This window comes from Etheostoma spectabile, chromosome 12 (assembly GCF_008692095.1).
Source record: "Etheostoma spectabile isolate EspeVRDwgs_2016 chromosome 12, UIUC_Espe_1.0, whole genome shotgun sequence".
Taxonomy (NCBI): Eukaryota; Metazoa; Chordata; class Actinopteri; order Perciformes; family Percidae; genus Etheostoma; species Etheostoma spectabile.
Window position 1 is genome coordinate 11,422,899 of NC_045744.1, and position 22,954 is coordinate 11,445,852.

General features: G+C 39.5%; 1 protein-coding gene across 1 annotated transcript in view; it reads left to right on the forward strand.

The window, feature by feature from the left end:
• Positions 1-22,954, forward strand: part of b4galt2 (UDP-Gal:betaGlcNAc beta 1,4- galactosyltransferase, polypeptide 2) — a 148,170-nt gene that overhangs the window by 118,900 nt on the left and 6,316 nt on the right. The window contains exon 7 of the mRNA XM_032530474.1: positions 13,923-14,027. Coding sequence (XP_032386365.1) covers positions 13,923-14,027 — 105 coding nt within the window. The remainder of the gene's footprint in view (positions 1-13,922; positions 14,028-22,954) is intronic.

Genomic DNA, 22,954 nt, shown 5'->3' on the forward strand with positions numbered 1-22,954 from the left:
TTCTTTTTAATTTGCCATAATTCAAAAAAAGCAGTTTTGCACACTTCTTTTTTTGGGCAGGTGCGTCGGAAAAGATAAAGGTTACCAGTCACAGTTGTTGAAGAAGTCTCGCACACTGTCCATTACACATGCAAATACTTCATTTCACAACTTTTCGGTCACACAGACCTTCCTCAGGTGAATTTGCCATAATGCAAGTAACGTTTTACAGGTAAGGAAATTCACTTGTCAGTATAAGAATTTGGCAATAAGTTCAGCACACAGAAAAAAAGTAATATATCATCTGTATGGGTTATGTTTGGTAGTCTGTTAGGAACTCAAACTCCTTGTCAGACCACCAACTGTCCCACACACTCACACACACACACACACACACATTCACACACACACACACACACACCCTATTAGTTTAGCTTCCACTGGCAGTAAAATATGGTGAAACCAAGTCTCTCAACTAAAAGTGACACTTACGTTCCTCATGGAGTGTATGATTAATTGTAATTGTTTATAGAAGTAGAATGATTAGCAAATAAATTAATAGTTTGAAGTACTTCAGTCAGTTTTTAACGACCTACTTAAGTTCACTAATAATATTACTGTGGAGGTGTGTTGCATAGAATCTGGGAGAAGAGTATCCATTTGACAGGAAGACAGAAAGGTGACTTAAGACTGCTTAAGTGAACCACTTGCAGAGCCATTAGTTTAATTTATCGTCTACTCAGACGGTTGTTTGGATTGAAAATTGTTGAATTACCTGGTGAACTGATGATCTGACTATTAATGAATGATTGATTATATTTACGACAATGCACAGTCATCCATCTGTGCATGGCACTACTGGAGCAAAATAATCACAAAGGCTGAACACAATACATACAGATGTAGCATAGAAATAAGGTAACTACTTTTACATTAGAGAATCAGGCTCGGGTACACTGATTATAAACACACACGCACATGCACACACTCGGCTACACACTTTCACACAGCAGGACACTTCTTGACAGACAAAATGCAACCATTTTTATTGTCCCTATTCTTGACTATCTGTTTTCTTAATGTTTCTTTTTCTGTATCCCGCTGTCACTCTCACACTGTGAAGCTCATTGTTGTCTCTTTTATTGAAATGGCATTATAAGAAAACTAATAATAGAGTATGTGAAAGTTGGTGTTTTTGAGAATGGTCTTTCAGTAGACACATTATTCAGAAGAGTTCTTTGTCAGCGTCTGGCAAGATGTGATAAAATATATATGTGTGATTCACTGAATGGTTGTCGTGGGTGTGCGTGTTTGCAGGTTTATGTACCTGAGGATGACAGAAAAAATTAAACCTTTTTTGGGATGATAGTTGCAGTAGGCAATTAGATTCTGTAGATTTCCCTTGCGATATTATTCAAACATTGCATTTTGCAACTCAAATTTACCTGAATGCATTATGTCCATACATTCAAAAATCTACATTGATAATTTCATCCTTCGATAGAAAGTGTAAATCTCAAAGAAGAAACTTTTCACATCCTGTATTTTAGCACAGCTACAAACAATTTGGATATAACTTCCTCTGAATCAATCATGTCACATAACAGTGGACACTCTGGCTACACAAGGCGGAACCAGAAAATGGCTGGTTGCAGTTCCTTTCATTTTCCATGATGCCTGGGTTTAGTTGCTTTAATGAGTGGGGCATCTTTGTATCTTTAACCTCGTAGAGGTTAAAGATACCATTCATATAATGTCTACAGTGTGTCCCTGATAGAGTCCATCCACGGACTGCTCTCCCATTTTCTGTCAGCTCTTCACTGTACTTTTCATTATACAAATATTTTTAGATTCAGTGTGACATACACTTTTCAAGGATTTAATTATCTTTAATGTCCATAAACAACCTTTATTCTGCTTAGAAATCATAAAAACTCCACAATTCCAGAATTAGCACATTTTTAAGTTTTTAGTTAGTTTAGTGTAGAAAAAACTGCTGTATACTGTCTAATAAAGGCAAAAATTAAAGTAAAAACAGATATTAGTAGATATACAGTATGTATATGATATGCCGTGTGTTTGCTTCTTCTGTTACATGCTAAGGCAAAAAATCACAAACCGAAGAAGAACTACAGTATGAAACGTATTAAACACACTCAGGGTGCATCAAAGGGGAACAGTTAACTGTGCTTTGTGTTCTCAATGTGTGCAACATATTGAGAATGCAGATTGACAGTGGTGAGAGAAGTGGGTTGTTTGAGACGTTTCTTTGGACATTTTGGTAGTTTTTTAACATGAATCTGGGTCACTGTTGGAATCCACTGTGATGTTGTGAATCCAAGCTGACTATAAGTGCTTATAAGTCTTTTGTAGGAGCACACTACAAATCTGCGGGCAATGGGTATTTGATGGCTCAAATGTTTTTGGTGGAGTCCAACTCTAAAGCTCTATGCAGAAGCATGTGTTTTTAGAGCATTGCTTCAGTTTTACAGACCAATGACATGCTACATATATGACACAATTACTATTAACCCCTCCACATAAAACTGTAGACAGAGCCAGGTGTGCACTACCTGCCCATTATGAAACCACCAGACAGCTGACGTAAATAAACGTGTAATGCACGCAAGTGAACATCTAGCATAACATTCAGCTGTTTATTGGAAGTTGGTAAAGACCAAACCAGAGATAAGATACCAACAACTATGTACATGCATCTAGTGGCAACCGGTTTCTCCTGGCAAGTTTCCTTTTTATAAATAACATGGTGATTGGTTTAATTCACCATTATGTAGGCATTCGACAGAACCTAAACTTTGAATCTGAAATATCTTTCTTATTTCTTATTGAGCTTCAAAGTTTAGAAATAATATTGTATTGTCCTGTCTCAGCAATATATTGACCTACAATATATCTCAGTGCAACCAAAGTACAATCAAGAATTGACCATATATCTCACTCTGTATAAAGTGACAATTTGTATGATTCTGTTCAAAAGCATTTATATATCCTATTAGTTTCAGCTGTGGGTGAAACGCCAGTTGTGCAATTGTTGAAACATACAGTGTGATACAAGGAGTTTTAACAGCTCTGTGCATTGAATGGAGGTAATGATATAAACAAGATGGAGTGTACACTAACAGAAGTGAAGTTAAAGTCAGTTATCCTCTTTTTCTCTTCTTACTCTCTTTGTTGTTTATGACAGTACAAACTGAGACTGTGAACATCCCAAAGTCAATCTTATAATAAATTAATGAATAAGAAGCTTTGGCAGAAACAAGCGAATACTGCTGAGCATGGACGTGGAGGTTTTGTCTTGCTTTACTCTAGGCTCACACACCCCCTCCCACCATCCACCTTCGCTTTTCAGGGCTGGCTTGTTTTTAAGCCTTGCACAGAGTAATCAGATGAGAAATGCCCTTGAAACCCCTCTTGGACAAGCTGTTGGAAAAGATGGTGTGTGGACAGGGCTGTGTGGGGATGTAGCTGAGGCAATACAAGCACACAGTTTTTCATGTGTATTTTTGTTGGTTGGTCCACCAGACTGAAATATCTCAAAAACTTGATTCTTAACAACTTTGGGGATCCTCTTAACCTAGAAATCTAGATGCACCCTAGCGGCAGCAAATGTAATTTGCAGTTAGGGTCACTCTAGCAACTCTCCGTTGGCTTGCGAGCTGGAAAAAACAAATTCTGGTCAGGCCAATCACATCATGTATAAAGTCGGTGGGCTGGCTTCACATAAAGATGGCAGAGTTGCAACTGTTCTGCTTAAATTCCATGCTACTCGAAAACCAAGAAAATGGCTGCTGCTGCTAGCGAACAGCGGCCTTTCTAATCGTCATTGGCAGTGACTCTGGAAGACTTGGAGTTAAGCACTGAAGTCATTCTTAATAAAGGAAGACTTGTTTGGAGTTTTGACGACTGGATACGGCAAAAGTTTGAGTCTATCAACTAGCGTTGCTGTGGTTGGTTTTAGTGCTATCCTATTGCGTGCAGAGGGAATTTGAAAGACAACCGTTTATCCCGTCCCTCTGATTGAGCCCTGCCAATGGTGAGTTCCCAGACCCAACATCTTGATGTGGGTTTGGCTTGTCAGGCTAGGATCCTCTGACTTTTCCACTTGCACCACCATGATGTCGGCATGTGTGGTTTTGGGTAAAATATCTAAACAACTTTTAGATGCAGTACCTTGAAATTTGGGACAATCATGTCCCCCTCTTGATGAATCATAATCAAATGGTCATATGACCATTGATCTATTGTTCTGTCATCAGGTCAAAATCTTAATTTTTCTAATACTTCTGTCTTAAGTGTTAATTAGTAAAAACAAGCATGCTAGCTATTTATTAGTAGGCTAGTTTATTTTTTAAATGTAAGCATCATTTTGATGTGATCTGATGTTGAAAAAATAGTTCTAACAATGAAAGCTGTAGTTCAGTGGAGCGGATGAAGTCTCCAGCGGAGTGAACTAACAGGCTAGCGGGCTCAATCTCTCAGGGCTCAGTAGAGGGGAAGGTACGGGGATGGAGAGATGAAAAACAGCGGTGTCTATTAGAGTCTTTGGCACTTGTTAAATCTGCCCTTATTTTTTTTCTTTGTTGTTAAAAGGCAGCAAAGTTCACAGGGTTTGAACTGTGCGAGAAGCTGATATGCTCATCAGCCTGGTGTCCAGTCGAAAAGATCCTTGACCCAACACGACACTCAATCTGCTCTGTCTTTGAAAGCTTCTCTTGAAAAAAGGAGCATCAACTAAATGACTAAATTGCTCTATTACTCTCTACTTCAGCAACCCTCCCTCCCTCTACATTTTCGTCTCCTCTGCCCCTTTAACTCTCCATATATCTTTTTCTGTTTCCATCTTTTGCTTCCCTCCAGCAATTTCCTTTTTTATGCTCGTGTTGATGCCACAGACCCTGATTCGGCCACTGCCTAAAATGGGTCCTGCTAGCTTAATGCATGCCTGGGGGAAACAAGTTGTCCCTGCTGCTCAGTGTGTCCCAGCCTGTGGGAAGAGGACAATGCCACTTACACAACTGCCACTGCCTTGCACCGCTCCCACCCTATCTGAAAAGTTGGTGGATATTGTTATACAGGGAAAGAGGGAGAGAGGCCAAAGGGTTTTTCTCTCTAACCATCCTCTCACCCTCTCTGAACATGCAGCAGTAGCCTTGAGCAAAGCCTGTCCCAAGGCCTTTCATGGCAGACCACCCTCCAAAACAACGACACACCACACCCCAAACCACACCACACACACACAACACACACACACACACCACACAAACACACACCACACACCCCACACCACATACCACATCACTCCCCACTCCCTCACCCTCTCTCTCTCTCTCTCTCCTCTCTCTCTCTCTTTTCTTCTTCTCATGTCAGTGCTCCCTCTCTTTCTTATTTGGTTGTTGCCTTTTCCCTCCTAAACCTCCCAGGGGTGGCTTCAACGAGCTAAAGCCAGCTCATGCAGACAAGTGGCAGCACAAGGACTGCACGGTTTCTGTAAAGCCTGACAATGGTGTTAGAGTCGGATATTTTGGGTTTAAACCCCTTTGGAATTCCAAGCCTTTGATAAGTTCAATCACACCTCCAGGCTGTGGAAGTCTCCACCCTCTGGTCAGGTCAGCAAACACTGTTGAGTGTTTCAAATCTCATGTTTAGACCTTTTCATTTCTTTTTTTATTGATGCTCCAACTTGCCTCGATACATTTTTGGGTTCTTGTTTGCCTTTGTTTAATCAAACATAATTTTTGCTGTGTGTTTGGTTTCTCTTTTTACTTCATTTACAACTGTGAAGCACTTTGTCAGCTTTTGAAAAGGAATATATTAGGCCCTATTAAACAGTTAGTGCAAGACACACTGAAGACGAGGGGTGGGTGGTCAATACCTCAAGTAAAGATACTATGAATACTTACATACAAATACCAAAAGGAGCTATCTTACATTATATCATGTTCTGGGAACATTAACATTGTTCTGTTGCTTACACTCTTTTCTCTGTACTGCTGTTGTGAGCAACTATTCAAAACTGTCTTATGTTGAGTATATGGTTAAGTAAAAAACAGAAAGATCAAGATGTTTGATCAATAAGTCAGGCAGACTAGACTTACATACAATACTCAAAAACAACCCTCTGCCCCTGCACTCTCTCTTGAAATTGAAAGGGGGGATTGGAGGGTAACAAGGGACATGCGTTTTGGAAATTTCCAATTGCCTTCTGTAAACAGGCCATTATTTATTATTTTTTCAGGCCTGAATCAAAAGGCACTTTTTGAATCTGGTCTCAGTACTAAAGTGTACAAAGGTTTTGCCACACTGGGCCGTCATGCAATCTTGTTTGATTCAACCATTTAATTGTAGCAAGCATTAGTTCAGTCACAGCTGCCATTAACGTCCCTTCTTTCTACCATGCATCCGAGAAAACCGAACGCAAGCACCCACAAGGCTCGGCATAGAGAACAAACAAGGCCCCCCTGGGTAAAAAGAGAGCAAACTGGCACATTTTTCTTATGATATATCAGTTTGGTGTGAATGGGAAGCAGAGATGAGGTCAGCTGAGTGTCTTACCACTGGCATTGTGGCTGGTGTACATCATTGATAAATTGATATCTTAATGGGCCTGAATAAGCATCCTGTGTTGATTTCTAAAAGTCCATTAGCTTAAAAAGAGGTTATTATGGAGAAACCAAAGTTGTCTTGTCCTGGGTTGGATCTTGCCGTCAGACATGTTTCTTAAAGGCTGTTGAAGCATGAAGGTGGCACATCCTCACTCATCATTGTTTTAAAATCTTGCAAAGGCTCAGAGGCAGCATGCCGGTGCCAAGTCAGAGTCCCAATCCCCAAGTGTCATTCTGAAGAGCTGTTAAAACAAAGTATTTTGTTCATTTAGAGGACTTGTTGCAAGGGAGGGGTGCAGTGCAATACTGCCAGCTAATTAATGAAGTGTCTTCTTGAAAATGTAAATCAGTACGTGTTCAGTGTATCAAAAGCTCTATTTTTCTGTAACCCCATTATATATCTGATGCCAATTTTGCATCTTGTAACACATACATGTGTTACAGAGGAATAAGAATACAGATCTGAGGCTCTGTTGGACTCCTAATTTCTGTTACAGAGAGGCGAGTGAGGGATGTAAAAGGTGGAAGTTGCTTAGGAAGAAAATGAGATCACAGGGACTGGAGTGGAGACTAGTGGGAGTAGGAAGAGGTTGAGAGAAATGAAGCATTGAGCTGAAGGTATAGTCGGGCGGAGCACCCACAGTCAGGAGCTGCTGGTACAGGAAATCCACATGCAAGGACGCAGGGGAGTAGAAACTGACCTAAAGTCATCGTATTCACTTTTTTATTTGCAGAAAAATAGGCTGCCTGCTTTATATGGGCACAAATCTTTATAATGTGAAAGTCAGTAAGTGGCATTACACTGTTGCAGAGTGAATTGAGTATTATTTTAAAGACTTTTAAGACTTTTAAATCTTTTAATGATTTTATACAGGACATGGATACAAATATTTAAAATAAATTAAATAGACATACAGTACTTCTATAATCTTGTGCAAAGTCTTTATATTGCATTGACAAAACCTTTGTGTTTTGAAGTATTTTGGTTGTGTCCCACAAGCAGCAGAAGAGCAGCAGCAAGAATATAATTTCAAGCCTAAATCCTTATATAGTAAATAAAGTAACTACATGTATTTAAAGAGCACCTTTCAAGATCAGACATCACACAGTTTTACAATAAAAAATAAAATATAACCAACACACATAACAAGAAATACTAACAGCATCAAAACTTCAAATTTTGCACAAAAAGTGAAGAGGTTAGATATTAAAATAGTCCTCTTTAAGTCACACTTTATCCTGGCAAAGAAAACAACAACACAGAAAGGTTTTTTTTTTCACTTTACTTCTTAAATATATTTGCCCTCCAAGGATCTGTATACGTTTCTGTTATTACATTGAGTTGTTTTATTAGCTTTCAGACTGACTAATTTGTCAGCCCTGCTTATGTCTCTAAAAAAAAAAGCATCTTTTCAGATATAAATTATTTTAATTCAGTTTGTCTATGAAAAAGGCAAAAGGCCATTTGAAAGTTTCCCACTCATGCAGCACCCAGATGTGTTCCTGCTGAGATAAAAAAAATCTTTTCTCCTGTTCACACCCACACCTTACTTCTCTATAATGTTCTCTCTGCTGTGCATCTTCCGGCCATCTACACATCACCACCCACTCCTCCTCTTCTTCTGCCATCTCATTTCTGCAGGCAGAGGGAACTGAGGCAGGACATCAGACTTAGCTCCCAATTCTCCTCCACTCCATTGCTCTAATGCAATTAACTCCACTGGTGGGAATAGAAGAGGAGAACTGGAGAAATTCCTGATTAATCCAATCTAATAGGCCCATTTTGTGTGTGTGTGTGTTTGTGTGTGTGTGTGTGTTGTGTGTGGTGTGTGTGTGTGTGTTGTGTGGTGTGTGTGTGTGTGTGTGTGTGTGTGTGTGTCCTGACCAGTGTCCGAACTGCTATAATAATGGGCTGTGTCTCATTCTGCATACATCCGTTAGTACACTGCTAATGTGCACACTTTCGATGGTTAGTATTATACTAAAAGGAACGCTTATATTAAAACACTTACCGGAAATGATGAGCGGTCGGCTCGGCTCGCCGCCTCTCAAAATCTGACAAAAATCTTTTAAAGTGGCCTTTGTTGATCAATACAGACAGATTCAACAACTGGATTTGTTTCACGTTTCAGTGAGCTGTTTTTGTAAAATTTGAGATTGTATTCCGAATGAGCCGCCATCTGGCCGCCATTATGCTCGTTTTGAAATCCGTGAGAAGCCAGACCCACTTGACGCTTTAGTCCAATCAGCTGCCGTTGACCTTCCCTGGTCCCTCCCCTTTTTTAGGGAGTCAACTGGTACTTTCAGTGCATTTGCATTATCTACACTAGATACTTTAAACAAAGTGTTTGAAGTGTGCAAGTATGCGGTTTGATACACAAACACACAGTCCTCTTTCTCAGGCTGCTAATGAATTGTTTCATGGTAGATCATATTAGTGGGCAGATTTTTTTTTTCTAAGGGGAGAGAAGTGCTGGACAGTCCACAGCTTTTAAAATGGATAAGGTACCTCGGTTAGTAAAGTGGACCATACTGTTAAATGGATTTACTCCAGGGGTCCAACTGTAGCTGCGCTTATATGAAGCCTTTTATTCCACTTATGACCAGAGTAACAGCTCAATCTGAATAAAATAGCCGTGCATATAGTGTGTGTGTGTATATATATATATATATATATATATATATATATATATATATATATATATATATACACAATATATATATATATACATATATATACTATACAAACCTCTAAACCAGACCCAGTCTCTAAAAAACAGTGTGGTCTACTTCTGTCTCCATTTATTTTACCCTACTGCTCCCAGTTGTATTTACTTAAAGGTTCCCTACAGTGGGGAGCCACCCACCTGCTGTGGTTCAGTGGAGGTGGCTGTCAAATTTGTTGGCTCAGGATTATATACATCCCACATGGGAATGCTGAGGCTTTCCATCCTGAAGCTCTACTGTATCCTCAGTGTCCTCCTGTCCCTTACATAATATTCCCACTACGCTGTCATGCCATGTTACTGCTTACTGCCTGTCAGAGTAGTGAAGAATTATGACTGCACTGGGGGGCTTCAGCTGAAGTTTTGTTGTGGTCAAGGACACAATTCTGTCCTGTCTAACAGATTGAAGAGAAGCTAGTTGATTGGTTACTTCACAACTCATTACAACAAACACATATGCATTCACAAAAGCACACTCACAAAAGCACACTACTTCACAAGGTCACAGCTGTAGTGGGTGTTTCTTTTCAGACGGCAAACAATGTTCCTCTGAAACCAGACAAACCCTATTAGACATAACAACCCTCAACTTCATTTATGTATTCAATATATTTGTAATATTATATTAATATTATAATGTATAATCTTGGACCAGCGTTTGATGATGCAAAGTCTCATACTGACAGGATGAGAGATGGATAACAAGTATTTTATGAGACTTTCAAAGAGGATTTTTGCAAGCTGAGATTCAACGACGCAGCAGAAGACACAGATTTCAAAGAAGCTCTGATGATATTTTACAGAAGCGTACACACTCTGATCAACTTATGTTTGTGAAGCCAGAAATCTGCTTCCATTTTCTCTGAGGATTATGTCTTTGATTGCCAATGTTTGACAACACTGAGGATGCTTTAAGCATCACACTCAAGTTGACCACTAATCATTTTGACACACAGATTATTGATTTGGTTTATTCCTTAATCAGCACATTGTTATTAATAGTGTGGGTCACTGTGATTCCCATTTCTTCTGTAACTTAAAGCAACATAGCATGCTCATATTCAGGTTCAATCATATATTTGGGGTTTCTACTCAAACATATTTAAAGGCTTTAATGTTCAAAAAACATTTTTTTTTTACCCTCTGAAACGCTCCGGTTTAGCACCTGTCTTTTTAAGCCCCCCAATCTGCTCTGATTGGTCAGTGTTTCCGGATCTTCCGCAGCTGCGTTCTGAGTGTCTCTGCATCATCATTGGGGCCAGAGAATGACCACTGATTATGCCATCTGCAGACTTTGACTCATGATTTCCCATACCTTCTGCACACTTAACATTTGCTTAGTGAGTTAATACCTGATACAGATACACTGATACAGATACAAATACAGATAGCTTTATTTATCCCTGATGGGCAGTTCAGTTACTACAGTCCACCGAGACATATATACACATTCATGCTGCTAGTCATCCATGACATAATCAGGGAGCACAATAAAAAAGGCATATGGGAATATGCAAGAAATTTGAATTTGAAATAAGACTTAAATAAAGTGCTAAGTGCATTGCACATACAAATTACAATCCACCAATTTTAAAAATAAACAATGTGAGGCAGAGGGAATAAACAGTTAGTCAGCTAGTCTTTCTGGGAGCCGGCAGATAGCGCTGTCCTGAAGGCATAAGTGTAAACTCACTGGGCAAAATATGGTCATCAGTAAAGTGACTATACATCCAGGTCAACCACATACAAGGGCACAAGCACAAAAGTCAAAGTGTTTTTTTCCTGTCAATGCAATGTCCCACTCTGTTTCAGAATCACTGTCACCTTTGTGTTGGTTTTATGTCGATGCTTGCCACTATTGGTATTGCAAATATTCATATTTCTCCCGATCTAGAATGTATGTGATGCTGAAAACTTCATTCATTATTTACTTCAGGATCTGACTGTGTCTTCCACCAATGCACAAGTCTCATCTCACGTCAAAAAACAGCCAAGATATAATAGTTCTTTACAGCAAACAATAAAACAAATTGTTGATCTGCTCTAAAATATCTTACAGTTGAATCTCACAATATTAAAAATAATATGTTGAGATTCATAGGTAATCAGATGTTGAGATTCACATTTCTCGCAAATATCACCACAGTTGAGCCTCACACACTCTGCAGGGCAAGAGCCACAAAGGAGATTATTTTAAAGATGCAGAACTGTGCATAATGTATAACTAAGCTAGCTGCACTGAAAAGCTAAGCAAGAGAAGACTGGCTTGCTCACTCTCACATTATTTGCACCATAAGAAATCTCTAAATTATGCAAATGCATGCATGTGCATGCACAGACACTGACAAAGGCAATCTTCAATGCATGTGCCAAGTAAGCAAAGTCACTGAGACAAGAGAGAGAGAGAGGGAAGCAAAGATGTGTTATTTAGTTTTGTGATGGATTTATTTATGGGAGGGTTGTTTTTATGGAGTTTGGATTTCGCCTCTTGCGGGTGGATGTGCTTTTGATGGCACATGGCTACATTCTACATCTCGCCGGTTTGTAACAAAGAAGAGAGGAGAAAATGAAAAGTGAAGGGTAGAGGGGAATCAAGTAGAGGAGGAAAGTGAAAAGAAATAAGCCGTGAAGAGAAAAACAATGAGGGGAAATAGAAGTGAAAAGAACAGAGGAGAGGAGGAGGAAGAAGAAGAAGAGATGAGCTGAGAAGGAAAAGGGGATCTGAAAAGAGATAGAGGAGACAGGACAATGCAGAGAAAGAGTAAGACCAATAAATAAAGTAAATACTAGAGGCATAAGGAATGGAAACAGCTCGCATGGCTCTGTACAAAATATGCCTATACCCTTACCTTTAAAGCTGAGTGATTGGAGAAACAGTTTGACACTTTGGGAAATACACATATTTACTCTGTTGCTGAGAGAAGGTTGACACCACTCTCATGCCTGTACAGTAAATCTGGCGCTAGAGCCAGCAGTCAGTTAGCTAAGCTTAGCATATAGACTGGAGGCACGGGGAAATAAGTAGTATGGCACTGACAAAAGTTTAAAAAATGAGGCTTGATACCACTTTCATGTCTGGTCAGTAAATATGGAGCTAGAGCTATTAGGTGGTTAGCTTAGCATAGCATAAAGTCTGGGAAACTAGCCCGGCTTCTGTCCAAAGTTCAAAAATGTGTCCTACCAACACCTTTTAAAGATACGATTTATAATTTTGCTTTCTTGTTAACAGCCTGTCTGTTGAGTTTAGAGCAGAAGCCATGGGGGCTTAGCTTAGCATAAACAAAGAAACCAGGGGGAATTATCTACAGTAGCATGGTTCTGTCCAAAGTTCATAAGTCATTAGAAGAGAAGTGGGATTGAGAGTAGGTGACAGATGGGGAAAAAAGAGGAGAAAGTGAAGTAAATAAAGAAACAACAAATGGGCATGTGGTAATAGGGGGAGATGAAGATTTGAAAAGAAGAGAGAGGGTGAAAGGGCAAAAGAGGGCAGAGGAGGTGGTAAGGAGTTCGGAGTCTAGAGGAAGAATAGGAAGTGTGGAGCAGACGAGCGAGCAATTGTTGAGGGGCAATATCAGGCATGGATGCTTTGTAAGACACAGAGACTGTACGAATCAGAGCATTGCAACAAAATAAGAATTCAGTACACACATACACAATCCTTTATATCATCGGAGGTATGAATATCAACGCCTCAGTCAACCCCTGGGTTTTACTTGGGATTTATGTGGAACAGATGTGATGTTTGTATTTGTTGTCGCTTAAGATATAGCTACATCTCTGTGCAGATTTGCCCTCCTAAGTGGTAATGCAACGTTTCCACAGTGTCTCGCAGTTTTGATCTTGTGCTTTGTTTAAACTGAAACACACTGTAAATCCATGTCTTATTCCCCGGCTCGTGTCCTTGCAAGTGCACAACTCCTGAAGTGGAACAATGTGTTTCTCTTGGTCTTATAATAGTCTGTGATCAGAGCCGTTCTTGATTTGTTTGTGTGCAACACTATTTGCAATTTGCTCTGTTTAGGGAAATTCTTATATGCACTAGGGCAAACCCTTAAAGACCTGTGTGTTTACTTGAATGAGCTGACTCTATTAAGTTATGCCTCCACTGATTTAAGTTTACACTAATGTTTTTAGGCAAAAATCTAAATTGAGACAATTTGTATTTTTTTGTGTTATTTGACAGTAAACTAATCTTTTCTTTTTTAGACTGTTGGTTGGACAACACAAGCCATTTAAAGATATATTTGTAACAGGCATTTTCTTATTCTTTTTTCAATTTTCTGGCATTATGATGAGTAAGTTATTTTAAAGTTAATTGAAAAAATAATTGGCAGATTAATTCAATAATGATAATCTACATTTGTAGCAGCCCTATCACCTTGGGCTAGTTATTGCCATTTTTCTCTATTTTCTGACATTTTACGCACCAAATGAAAAATCAATAGATTTTAAAAAAAAAAAGCAACTCCCTCTCCTCTTCCTTCTCATTTTGTTGCTGTGTTTCTTGTATTCTGCCTCTTTTCTTTCTTCTCCATCTCTTTGTGTTTTTCCCTGTCTCTCTCTAACAAATATTGTATCTGTGTGTGTGTTGCAGGATCACTCTGAATGGAATGAAGGTGTCCAGGCCAGACGTTCGCATTGGCCGCTACAGAATGATTAAACACGAGAGAGACAAACACAACGAGCCCAACCCACAGAGGTACTGCATCATTGTCCAAACTCACTCTCCGGCTTCACATTTGGATCAGTCACGCTGTTTTTGTCTCCTATCTACACAGTTCAGATGTTTCTTTCCAACTTTTTCATCTCTGTTTTACAGAATTATGAGTATGTGGCTCTGCAAAGGGCACACTATCAATAATGTGTCCTTATAATTAGAGTTAGCTTCAGAGAAATATAATGAAACATGAGCAACAAGGTTAATAAACACCAGTGATGTCTAAAAGCAGTTTATTATGATTCCTCTGTCCTTTTGTTGTCCGCATTATCTGCTTTTATCCTGTCCAGTTTAGCTGGAATAACATTATAGATATTTTAATCTTTAACCAATGATGGTTGAATGAGAAGTCTTGCACCTTTTTTAGCAATTCCCAGAACTACTACTATTACTACTACTACTGCTGCTATTTATACAACAAAAAGAAATGGGAGCATGAAGGCAGAAAAAAAAGCAATAAAACTAGTCTTATAGTAAATCAGGTATTTTTATGACCACCTTGCAGAGAGACAAAGAGAAACATTTTTCCTATGACTGATGAAATATTTCAGTCATAATAGGATGTTTAAAAGATTAACAGCAAATTATTATTAATTTTTATTTTATTATTTATTTTTTTAGATTAAAGGCATTGTAATGCATAAGGTCATTGTCATGTGTGTGCAGAAGATGCTTGCAGCTTCTAACCTTAGGCTGCACAAAATTGCTCCAAACCGACCAACAGTCATCAAAGCATTTCCATCGGACGATCGCGCCAAAGATGTCAACAGCCTAGATCTCTTTGTTGATGATCTGACCATCCAGCGTAGCCTTGGATTGTTCTGGAACATGCGCACAGACACCTTCATGTTTCAAATCTCAGAGGAGTACTCTAAACTTTGAATAGCCTCTACAATCCTCTAGGGTTCCTCTTACCAATCACGGTTCATGGGAGACTGAAACTCACGGAACTCCCCACACAAGCAGAGGACTGGTATTCACCTCGTCCCAAAAACATGGAGATTGGGTGGACTAAATGGTCACTCCAAGACTTAGAACGGCTCCAGATACCACACCCTTATACATCCTTCTCCACCGCAGGTGCTTTAAGGAGAGAACTCTGTGTCTTTGCAGACACATCAGTCAAAGTAATAGTAGCCGTGGCCTATTTCAAGGTGAAGTACATCCCCCAAAGCACCTCAACCCAGCTGACATTGGGACGAGAACTGTGACACCAGCCTTGCTTAGCAGCACGACCAGAGATGTGATACACCCACAACACTTTGAACGTTTCTCCAAGTTCAGCACTCTCCTTACAGCCATAGCTCACCTCATACACATGGCTCGTTTCTTTGCCCACTCCACCCAGAATGAATGTCTGGGGTGGCACATCTGTCGCTCTACAGAGGAAGAGTTGCTGAGGGCCAAGGTGTCCATTGTGAAGAGTGTCCAGGATGAGTGCTATACAGAGGAACTTAAGTGCATCAACGCAGGATCCAACATCCCATCTTCAAGCAGCCTGTGGAAATTGCACCCCACCATGGACCAAGATCAACTTATTAGAGCGGAAGGTTGGATTGGACAGTCAGATCTGAGCACAAGCGAGACTTACCCCATCATCATTCCTGGCCGGCATCACCTCGTAACACTGCTTCTGTCTCACTATCACAAAGCAGTGAAACATCAAGGAACATCTGACTGAAGGTGCAATTCGAGCGGCAGGGTTCTGGCTGGTGGGAGCTAAACACTGCATCAGTAGTCTGCTTCACTTATGTATCACTTGTAGAAAGCTAAGGGGAAAGACCGCACATCAGCAGATGGCTGATCTGCCAGCAGAACGGCTACAGGTAGCACCTTCTTTCACCTACGTAGGTGTCGACGTCTTTGGACAATGGGACACCGTCTCACGCCGCACAAGAGGAGGAATCTCCAACTCTAAACGATGTGCTGTGATGTTCTCATGCATGTGTTCAAGGGCAGTCTTCATTGAGGTAATTGAAGCAGTGAGCACCAGCAGCTTTATTAACGCCTTGAGAAGGTTTTTTTGCAGTCAGGGGCCCCACAAAACAGATCCGCTCTGAATGCGGAACTAACTTCATTGATGTTTCTTGTGAGCTGGAGATGGACAAGTCTAATCCAGGCTTCAACAGTGTGGAAGAGGACCTGGACACACAGAGCTGCACCTGGGTATTTAACCCACCCCACTTGTCTCATATGGGTGATGCGTGGGAGTGAATGATTGGCATTGCCCGCCGTATTTTGGACTGCATGCTACTTGAGCAGCGGAGGTCACACCAGACACTCAAGGTTCTGACCACACTAATGGCCGAGGTAGCTGCGATTCATGAATGCTAGAACGCTCATCTCAGTGTCATCAGATCCGGAATCGCCCCTCATCCTCACCCCAGCAATGCACCTGACTCTCAAGATAGGCTTTGCACCTCTTCCTCCCACAGGAAGTTTTGAGGGGGCGCATCTCATCAGAAAGAAGTGGAAGCAGATACAGGGCTTAGCAGACATGTTTTGGAACAGGTGGAAACATAAATACCTCAAAACATTTCAGCTTCGGCACAAGTGGCAAGGAAAAAGGCTGAATCTTCAAGAAGGAGACATAGTTCTCTTGAAAGACAAAGAGAAATCAATGGCCCATGGGCATCATCACAAAAACCTTTCCAGGAGAAGATGGATTAGTCCAAAAGGTCAAAGTTGAAGTTGTCAAGGATGGAACCAGGAAGACTTTCTCTCGGCCCATTACAGAAGTGGTTCTGCTTCTTTTTCCAAAGATTGATTCTGTTAATTAGCGTGGGCTGTTTAAAGACCCCAAGCAGGGAGCGTCATGCCGCTTGAAAATGTGTTTTCTACTTTGTTTCAGCAGTTTACAGTGGTTTGTTTATTTGTGTAACCGTAGTAACATAGTGCCAGTGCATGTTGGGAAACGGAAAAATAAATCTGCCATGCGGCAATCAGCTACAGGAAGGCATGAGCTCTACCGGTCGTCTGTTTCCGAGTGGATTGCTTTTCTGCTGGTTGTTTTTACTTGCTTGATTGTGTTTATCATATAGGCTCCACTGCTATGTAAGCTAAGCGGTACTATTTACACTGATACTGTGCATTTGGGTTTGATTTATAATATAAACTTCTCATTGTGTTGCATTGTAGTTTCACAAAATTCCCAGTAAACTTCATGGAAATGAAGCAGCTGTGTCCTGGAGTTTCTTGGGAGTGTTTAATCTGAATGGAAAATAGCCCGTGACAGGCACGTTAAATATATAAAATACATGCATTTTAAAAGATGCTATAGTAATTTCTTGTCTTCACAATATTTATTGAAATTCCGTTTCTGCTGATATGCAAGTTATAAATACTGAGGCTACTGAATGAGTAATGTCGTTAGATGAAAAATGGGATCTCATAATTTGAAAGTATCAGATGACTGAGCAAAATGTAAACAAAAACAATCCTCTCTGAAGACTGAGGCTTGGCCTTGTTCTGCAAATGCCAAGGACAAAACATTTTCAATAAACTAAACATTGCTTTTCAGAGACACAGCCTATGGGCTTACGTAAATGTTGCTCTTGTGGCTGCAGCTATTTTGATTGCTTTTAAGACAAAATGTGTAAAAAGCTTCCTGTGTAAGGGGGTTATTTTATGGTTTGAATGAGGCCCAAAATGCAGTGATGAGCCCTTCTAGACACATTAATCACCAGGAGTATAGCACCTCACATTAAGCTGCTTAAACGTGGATTATCACTGTTTATTCTCCTCTAAGAGCCCCCGTTTTTATGCCTGGATAGGCCAGGCAACAATGCCTCTCAACACAAAAATCGATAGCTGCTGCAACTGGGGCAGAATGAAGATATAGTGAACTTTGTTCCCTTCTTCAATATTGTTTTAATTTGATCTCATGTGACATTATTATATTGCAGCATTGTGACAGCTCCTAAATTGGTGTATAAGAAGATGAAAAAACAAATTTGAATTTTTGCATAAAGCCACTGAATGTGAGTCTCTGATACACACATATAGTTTCATAAAATATTCCATTTGGTTTGGACATTACACAAAGTCTCAACTTGAAGGAAGTGTGAGAAGGGTATTTGCAGGAATTTTTGTTTTTACCATAACTCTAGAAACCTTTTTTTTACTTTTGTTATTAAATGTTACACTTGTGAAGAGTTGGTTTCAAAGCAATCAAATTCATACTTAATGGCTTTACATAAATTTGTCTTACTATCATTTGTCTTACTATCATTCACCTGCCTATGACTCTTAGCGGCACATTCATTCAGTACAAAGTTAGTGTAATAAATGTCTGAGTTCACACTTAAAACGCCGCCGTGCATTTAAAAGCATTTGATCCTGACATTATAATTACTGATAAATTGACTGAATTATTGTAAGAAATTAAAGCTTTTTAATGGTAGTGTATACTTTTAGAAGCAGCCAGTGACTTATTTATCTCAAAAGACGACAAAACTATATTTGTGTTTAATTGTTAGGAAGCAGCAAAAGTGTAACTCACATCCTGGGCTTACAGTCTTTACTGACTGCTCTTTGATATGATCACGAATACAATCCATCCACTTTAACAGGTGTGGGAGGAAATAAAATATGTCTAGAGCCTGTAACTAAAAGGAAATGAAAGATTTGTTTTTACCTGCAACAAATATCTGCTGATTATACAGAGGATATCTCTATATGATGTCAAACACTTTCAGTTCAGTTCCTTGTTCAACTTAAAAAAGACACATTTCGTAATTAGATAGCAAAGTATGTGAAAAATTGTTGGAACAGAGTTTGTTGAGTAGCTTGAAGAGAAAAAGCCCTGCTCACCAACTGGTCTTGCTTTTGCATGCGTGCATGCGTATGTGTGTTGGAAAGAAAGAATTGCCAGTAATTGCCTGCGAAAATGACACCAATAGAATTCTGGGCCAGCTTGGTCAGACTAGTCTAGATGCCTTCATCAAAATCAATAAATCCGCCACTAGAGTAAAAGAATGTGTGGTGTGTGTGTGTGTGTGTGTGTGTGGTGTGTGTTGTGTGTGTGTGTGTGTGTGTGTGTGTGTGTGGTGTGTGTGTGTGTGTGTGTGGTGTGTGTTGTGTGGTGTGTGTGGTGTGTGTGTGTTTGTTTAATTTTCCATTCCTGTTTTCCTCCTCCTGTCACTCGTCGCTTTGCACTCTCTCTCAGATCCATGAATCAGACTTCCTCGATAAGAGGTGACACCCACAGGGATGCTATTTATTTGAGGCCGCTCCATCATTCATAACTGTGGTGAGGGGCAGAAAATAGCTGCCTATTAGTCGGCACAAACATCTTTTTTTACAGCCCTTCTGGACACTCATTTACAGCCCTTCTGGACACAATATAATGTCTTGGAAATTTTTGGGAAAGGATTTTTTTTTTTAAATAAGTGGCATTTGGATTTAAATACAGCAGAGTAATCGTGTGGGTGTGAAAGGAGGATTGGCTACATCATTGCAGTATTCAGACAGTGTGGGTGGAGGAAAGAGAGGTTTTCCCCCTGCACCTCTCTACGGACACAAACATTTAATTCATCTCTTTTCATGTCCTTAGGAAAGGTTTTAAATTTCTGTTAGTGCAGTTTTGAGGGCTTTCTGATTTCTCTGCAAGACTGTTCTGTCAAGTCATCTGATATTTATTATTACTATTATTATTATTATTATTATTACAGTGCAATATGTATTTATTTGTTGTTAATACTTAACTACTTTCACACAATGTGTATACAAAGCTATTTTATATATGTATATAGTTGCACTCAGGACTGTGCACCAGGTCCCTCCCCGTTCTTTTTTCTCTGCACTACCTATACTTTATATTTTATATTCTTATAATTTATATTTTATATTTTATATTTTTATATTTCGTGTCGACACTGTAAAGGGGTTGCTTCAATCTCATTGCACAGGTACTGCACTTGTGTATAATGACAATAAAGGCATTCTATTCTATTCTATTCTATTTAATTTTGAATGATAAAAAGAACTGCAGTTGTTTAGTTACCAGCGCAGCCCCAGTCCTCAGAAGTTAGTCACTTTAGGAAGCAGTGCTTTGAGCTAAATGCTAACATGGGCATTATAATATGTGCACAGTGACTATGCTTACATACTGATTAAGGGTGTTAACATAGTCACTTTTGCACTAAACACAAAGTACAGTTGAGTCTGAAGGTAAAGTCATTAGTTTCGCAGGTATTTGGTCATCAACAAAAGTAATGGACCAACTGAAATTTGATGATGCTAGAGGAAACGTCAGGGGATCACCAAAGTGAATTCAATTCATCCTGATATTTCAGTCTGTAGGAAAGCAGTGGACAGACAGACTGATCAACTGACATTGCCATCCCACACTTTAACGTAGCTAAAAAAATAAATCAACAGAAAGACATTTGAAAGTTGGTTGTACACAATAAACTAAGAGGAGAGAGTGTTTAGACCTTTTCCGGGACTTCTTTAAGGTTTTTTTTTATTAATTTCTTTTTCAACGCACAGATTTTGATAAGTTGGATTTCCAATAAGATCAATGCTTTCAGCATTTTCTATTCCCTGACCAACTCCAGGACTTGCCAAAAGACATGGCTACACGCTGGACCTCAAACTAAATTGCGGTTTATGACTTCACTACTAACTATCACATTTTTATAAATCAACGTGAACCTGAAATCTTTCGCATCTTCAGCAACAACCTACAACAATCAATTTGTTTAAAAAAAAATACCTTTTAAAAACTTACTTCTTTGTCTTTTTTTTTTTTTTTTTTTTTTTTACTTCTCGGGGCTGTACACAAGGACCTGTCCCAACACAATAAAGACCCGTTTCTCCCAAGGGGTTCTTTTCGTTTAGTCAATTAGAAAACCCTTTTAAAAAGCTTTATTAAAGTACCTGCTAATGTCGCATTTCCCAAGGGGGCTTTGGCTAACTTGAGAATTTTTTTATCTCCTCGCGAAAGACCCACACACCACAACCACACACACACAACACTTCCAAAAACATGAAAATAACCCATACCTCACCCTTTCAGAGTTCCTGGTTGGGCAAGCAATAGAATTTTGGCCAGCGAAGTAAGAAGGCCAAATTCACCCCAACACGGACGTTTCACACACACCCCCAACGCCCAACACACGCACGACACACGCCAAAACTTTTTTCCCCGAAAACATTGCTTAGGCTTTTGCAAATAAATCGTCGCTCAGAAACTTTGTTCTATTCCATTCATATTTTTTTCATCCTGGACAGCCCACAGTGTTTTTGGTTTTGGGGGTTGATTGGCTTCTGTAAAAGAATTTGCTACAACAATTTCAAGAATCATTTGAAGGAAAATTTAACTTTTTGAAATACCAAATCAAGAGTTTTTTCATACGTAATATTGCTACGCGAGCACCCCTTAGCTTAGCTAATTAAAGATGGGAACGGGGGTAGGATGGCCCGGTAACAAAATCCCCCTTTCCGCACCTGTTGAGCACACAATAAACCCTGTTTAAATCATTTGTTTTAAATCATACAAAAAAAAATAATAATTAAAAAACAACGCTGGGGGCTGGACCATTTTTTTTGGGTTTTACCCGTTTTTTGGCAACCAGCAGAGACCGGGTGTTCTAGCCATAGCCCCTGCTTACCGCTAGCAAGCCATCTTTAGGTTGGAAAATTTTTTCCCCCGACTTTTTGTTCATGGCTTTTAAATTTAATGTGGAAAAGGACCCGATGTTTTGTTCATTGCTGTTAACAAAACTTGAAACGTTTTCCCGTATTTATTTCCCGAGAGACCAAGTTAGTTTTTGTTCCCTCATCAGTTTTTCTGTTTCTGCAATGATACCGTTTTTATATTTTTCAAAAACCAATCTTGAGAAATTGAAAGGTGAAAGAACAAAGAAACATGGCACGTGGTTGTTTTAGGACAGTTGTGTTATACAATTCTTCACTGTTTACTTTCCTCTTCAGTACAAGTAGCTAGCAAGGCTACCAAAAACTAGCCCTCTGCAGCCATGTTCGTCAGTGACTTGACCCTCACCTTGCCGGTGGTAGCGGTCCTTCAGAAGTCTCCCATGAAACCACACATTTTTGGATTAATCAAATGATAAATAAAGTGTTAGTTGTTTTAGAGGTGCTGGTAAATGGATTTTCTTACCTTTGGACAGAGCCATGCTAGCTGTTTACCCCTGTGTCCAGTCTTTGTGCTGAGCTAAGCTAAACATCTGCTCATGGTATTATCATTTTAGCATACAGGTGTGAAGTTGGTATCAATCTTCATATCTAAGGTGAGAAAGCAAATAAGTGTGACTCCCAAAATGTTGAACTATTCCTTTTGAGACATTTTTATACAAGGTCAAGTGAACAAGCTTAAAATATATGACATCAGAACAAAATAACCCTCAATAGCGGGCATGACAAGCTACAGTATTGGTGAGATCCTAAACCAGAAATGTTTTCCTGTGAGACCCTTAGTGGAATTAAAATAGAGCTTTACTTAGCCTAGTTAGGACTCAGTTTGGAAATCAGGCTAATGAATATGTAAGGAAGACTGTCTTTGTCTTCCCCTCTAACTCTCTAAAATAAAAGTAGGATAAGTGAGACCAATAGGCTTAAATAATACATACAGTGGTTTACAGATTGAGTACATGCATTTTTATATCCTCTCTGTAGGGATTAGTTTATTGCTCTTAATCCCCACTTTGATAGATTCATCCAAAGATTTCTCTTTTCTCCTTCCCTTCATTTTTAAAATCAGTATATCTTCTCCCTCCATCTGTCACTCTCTTTCTCAGATATATATATTTATCTCTCTGCCTATTTACTATCCATTTTTCTCTCCTGCCATCCAGCCCATATTTCAGTTCAAACCGCCTGCTTGCTCTCCTCTCTGTCTTTTCCTTGCAGTCTTTCTTTAATTCCCCTTCTTTTTTAGATATAAG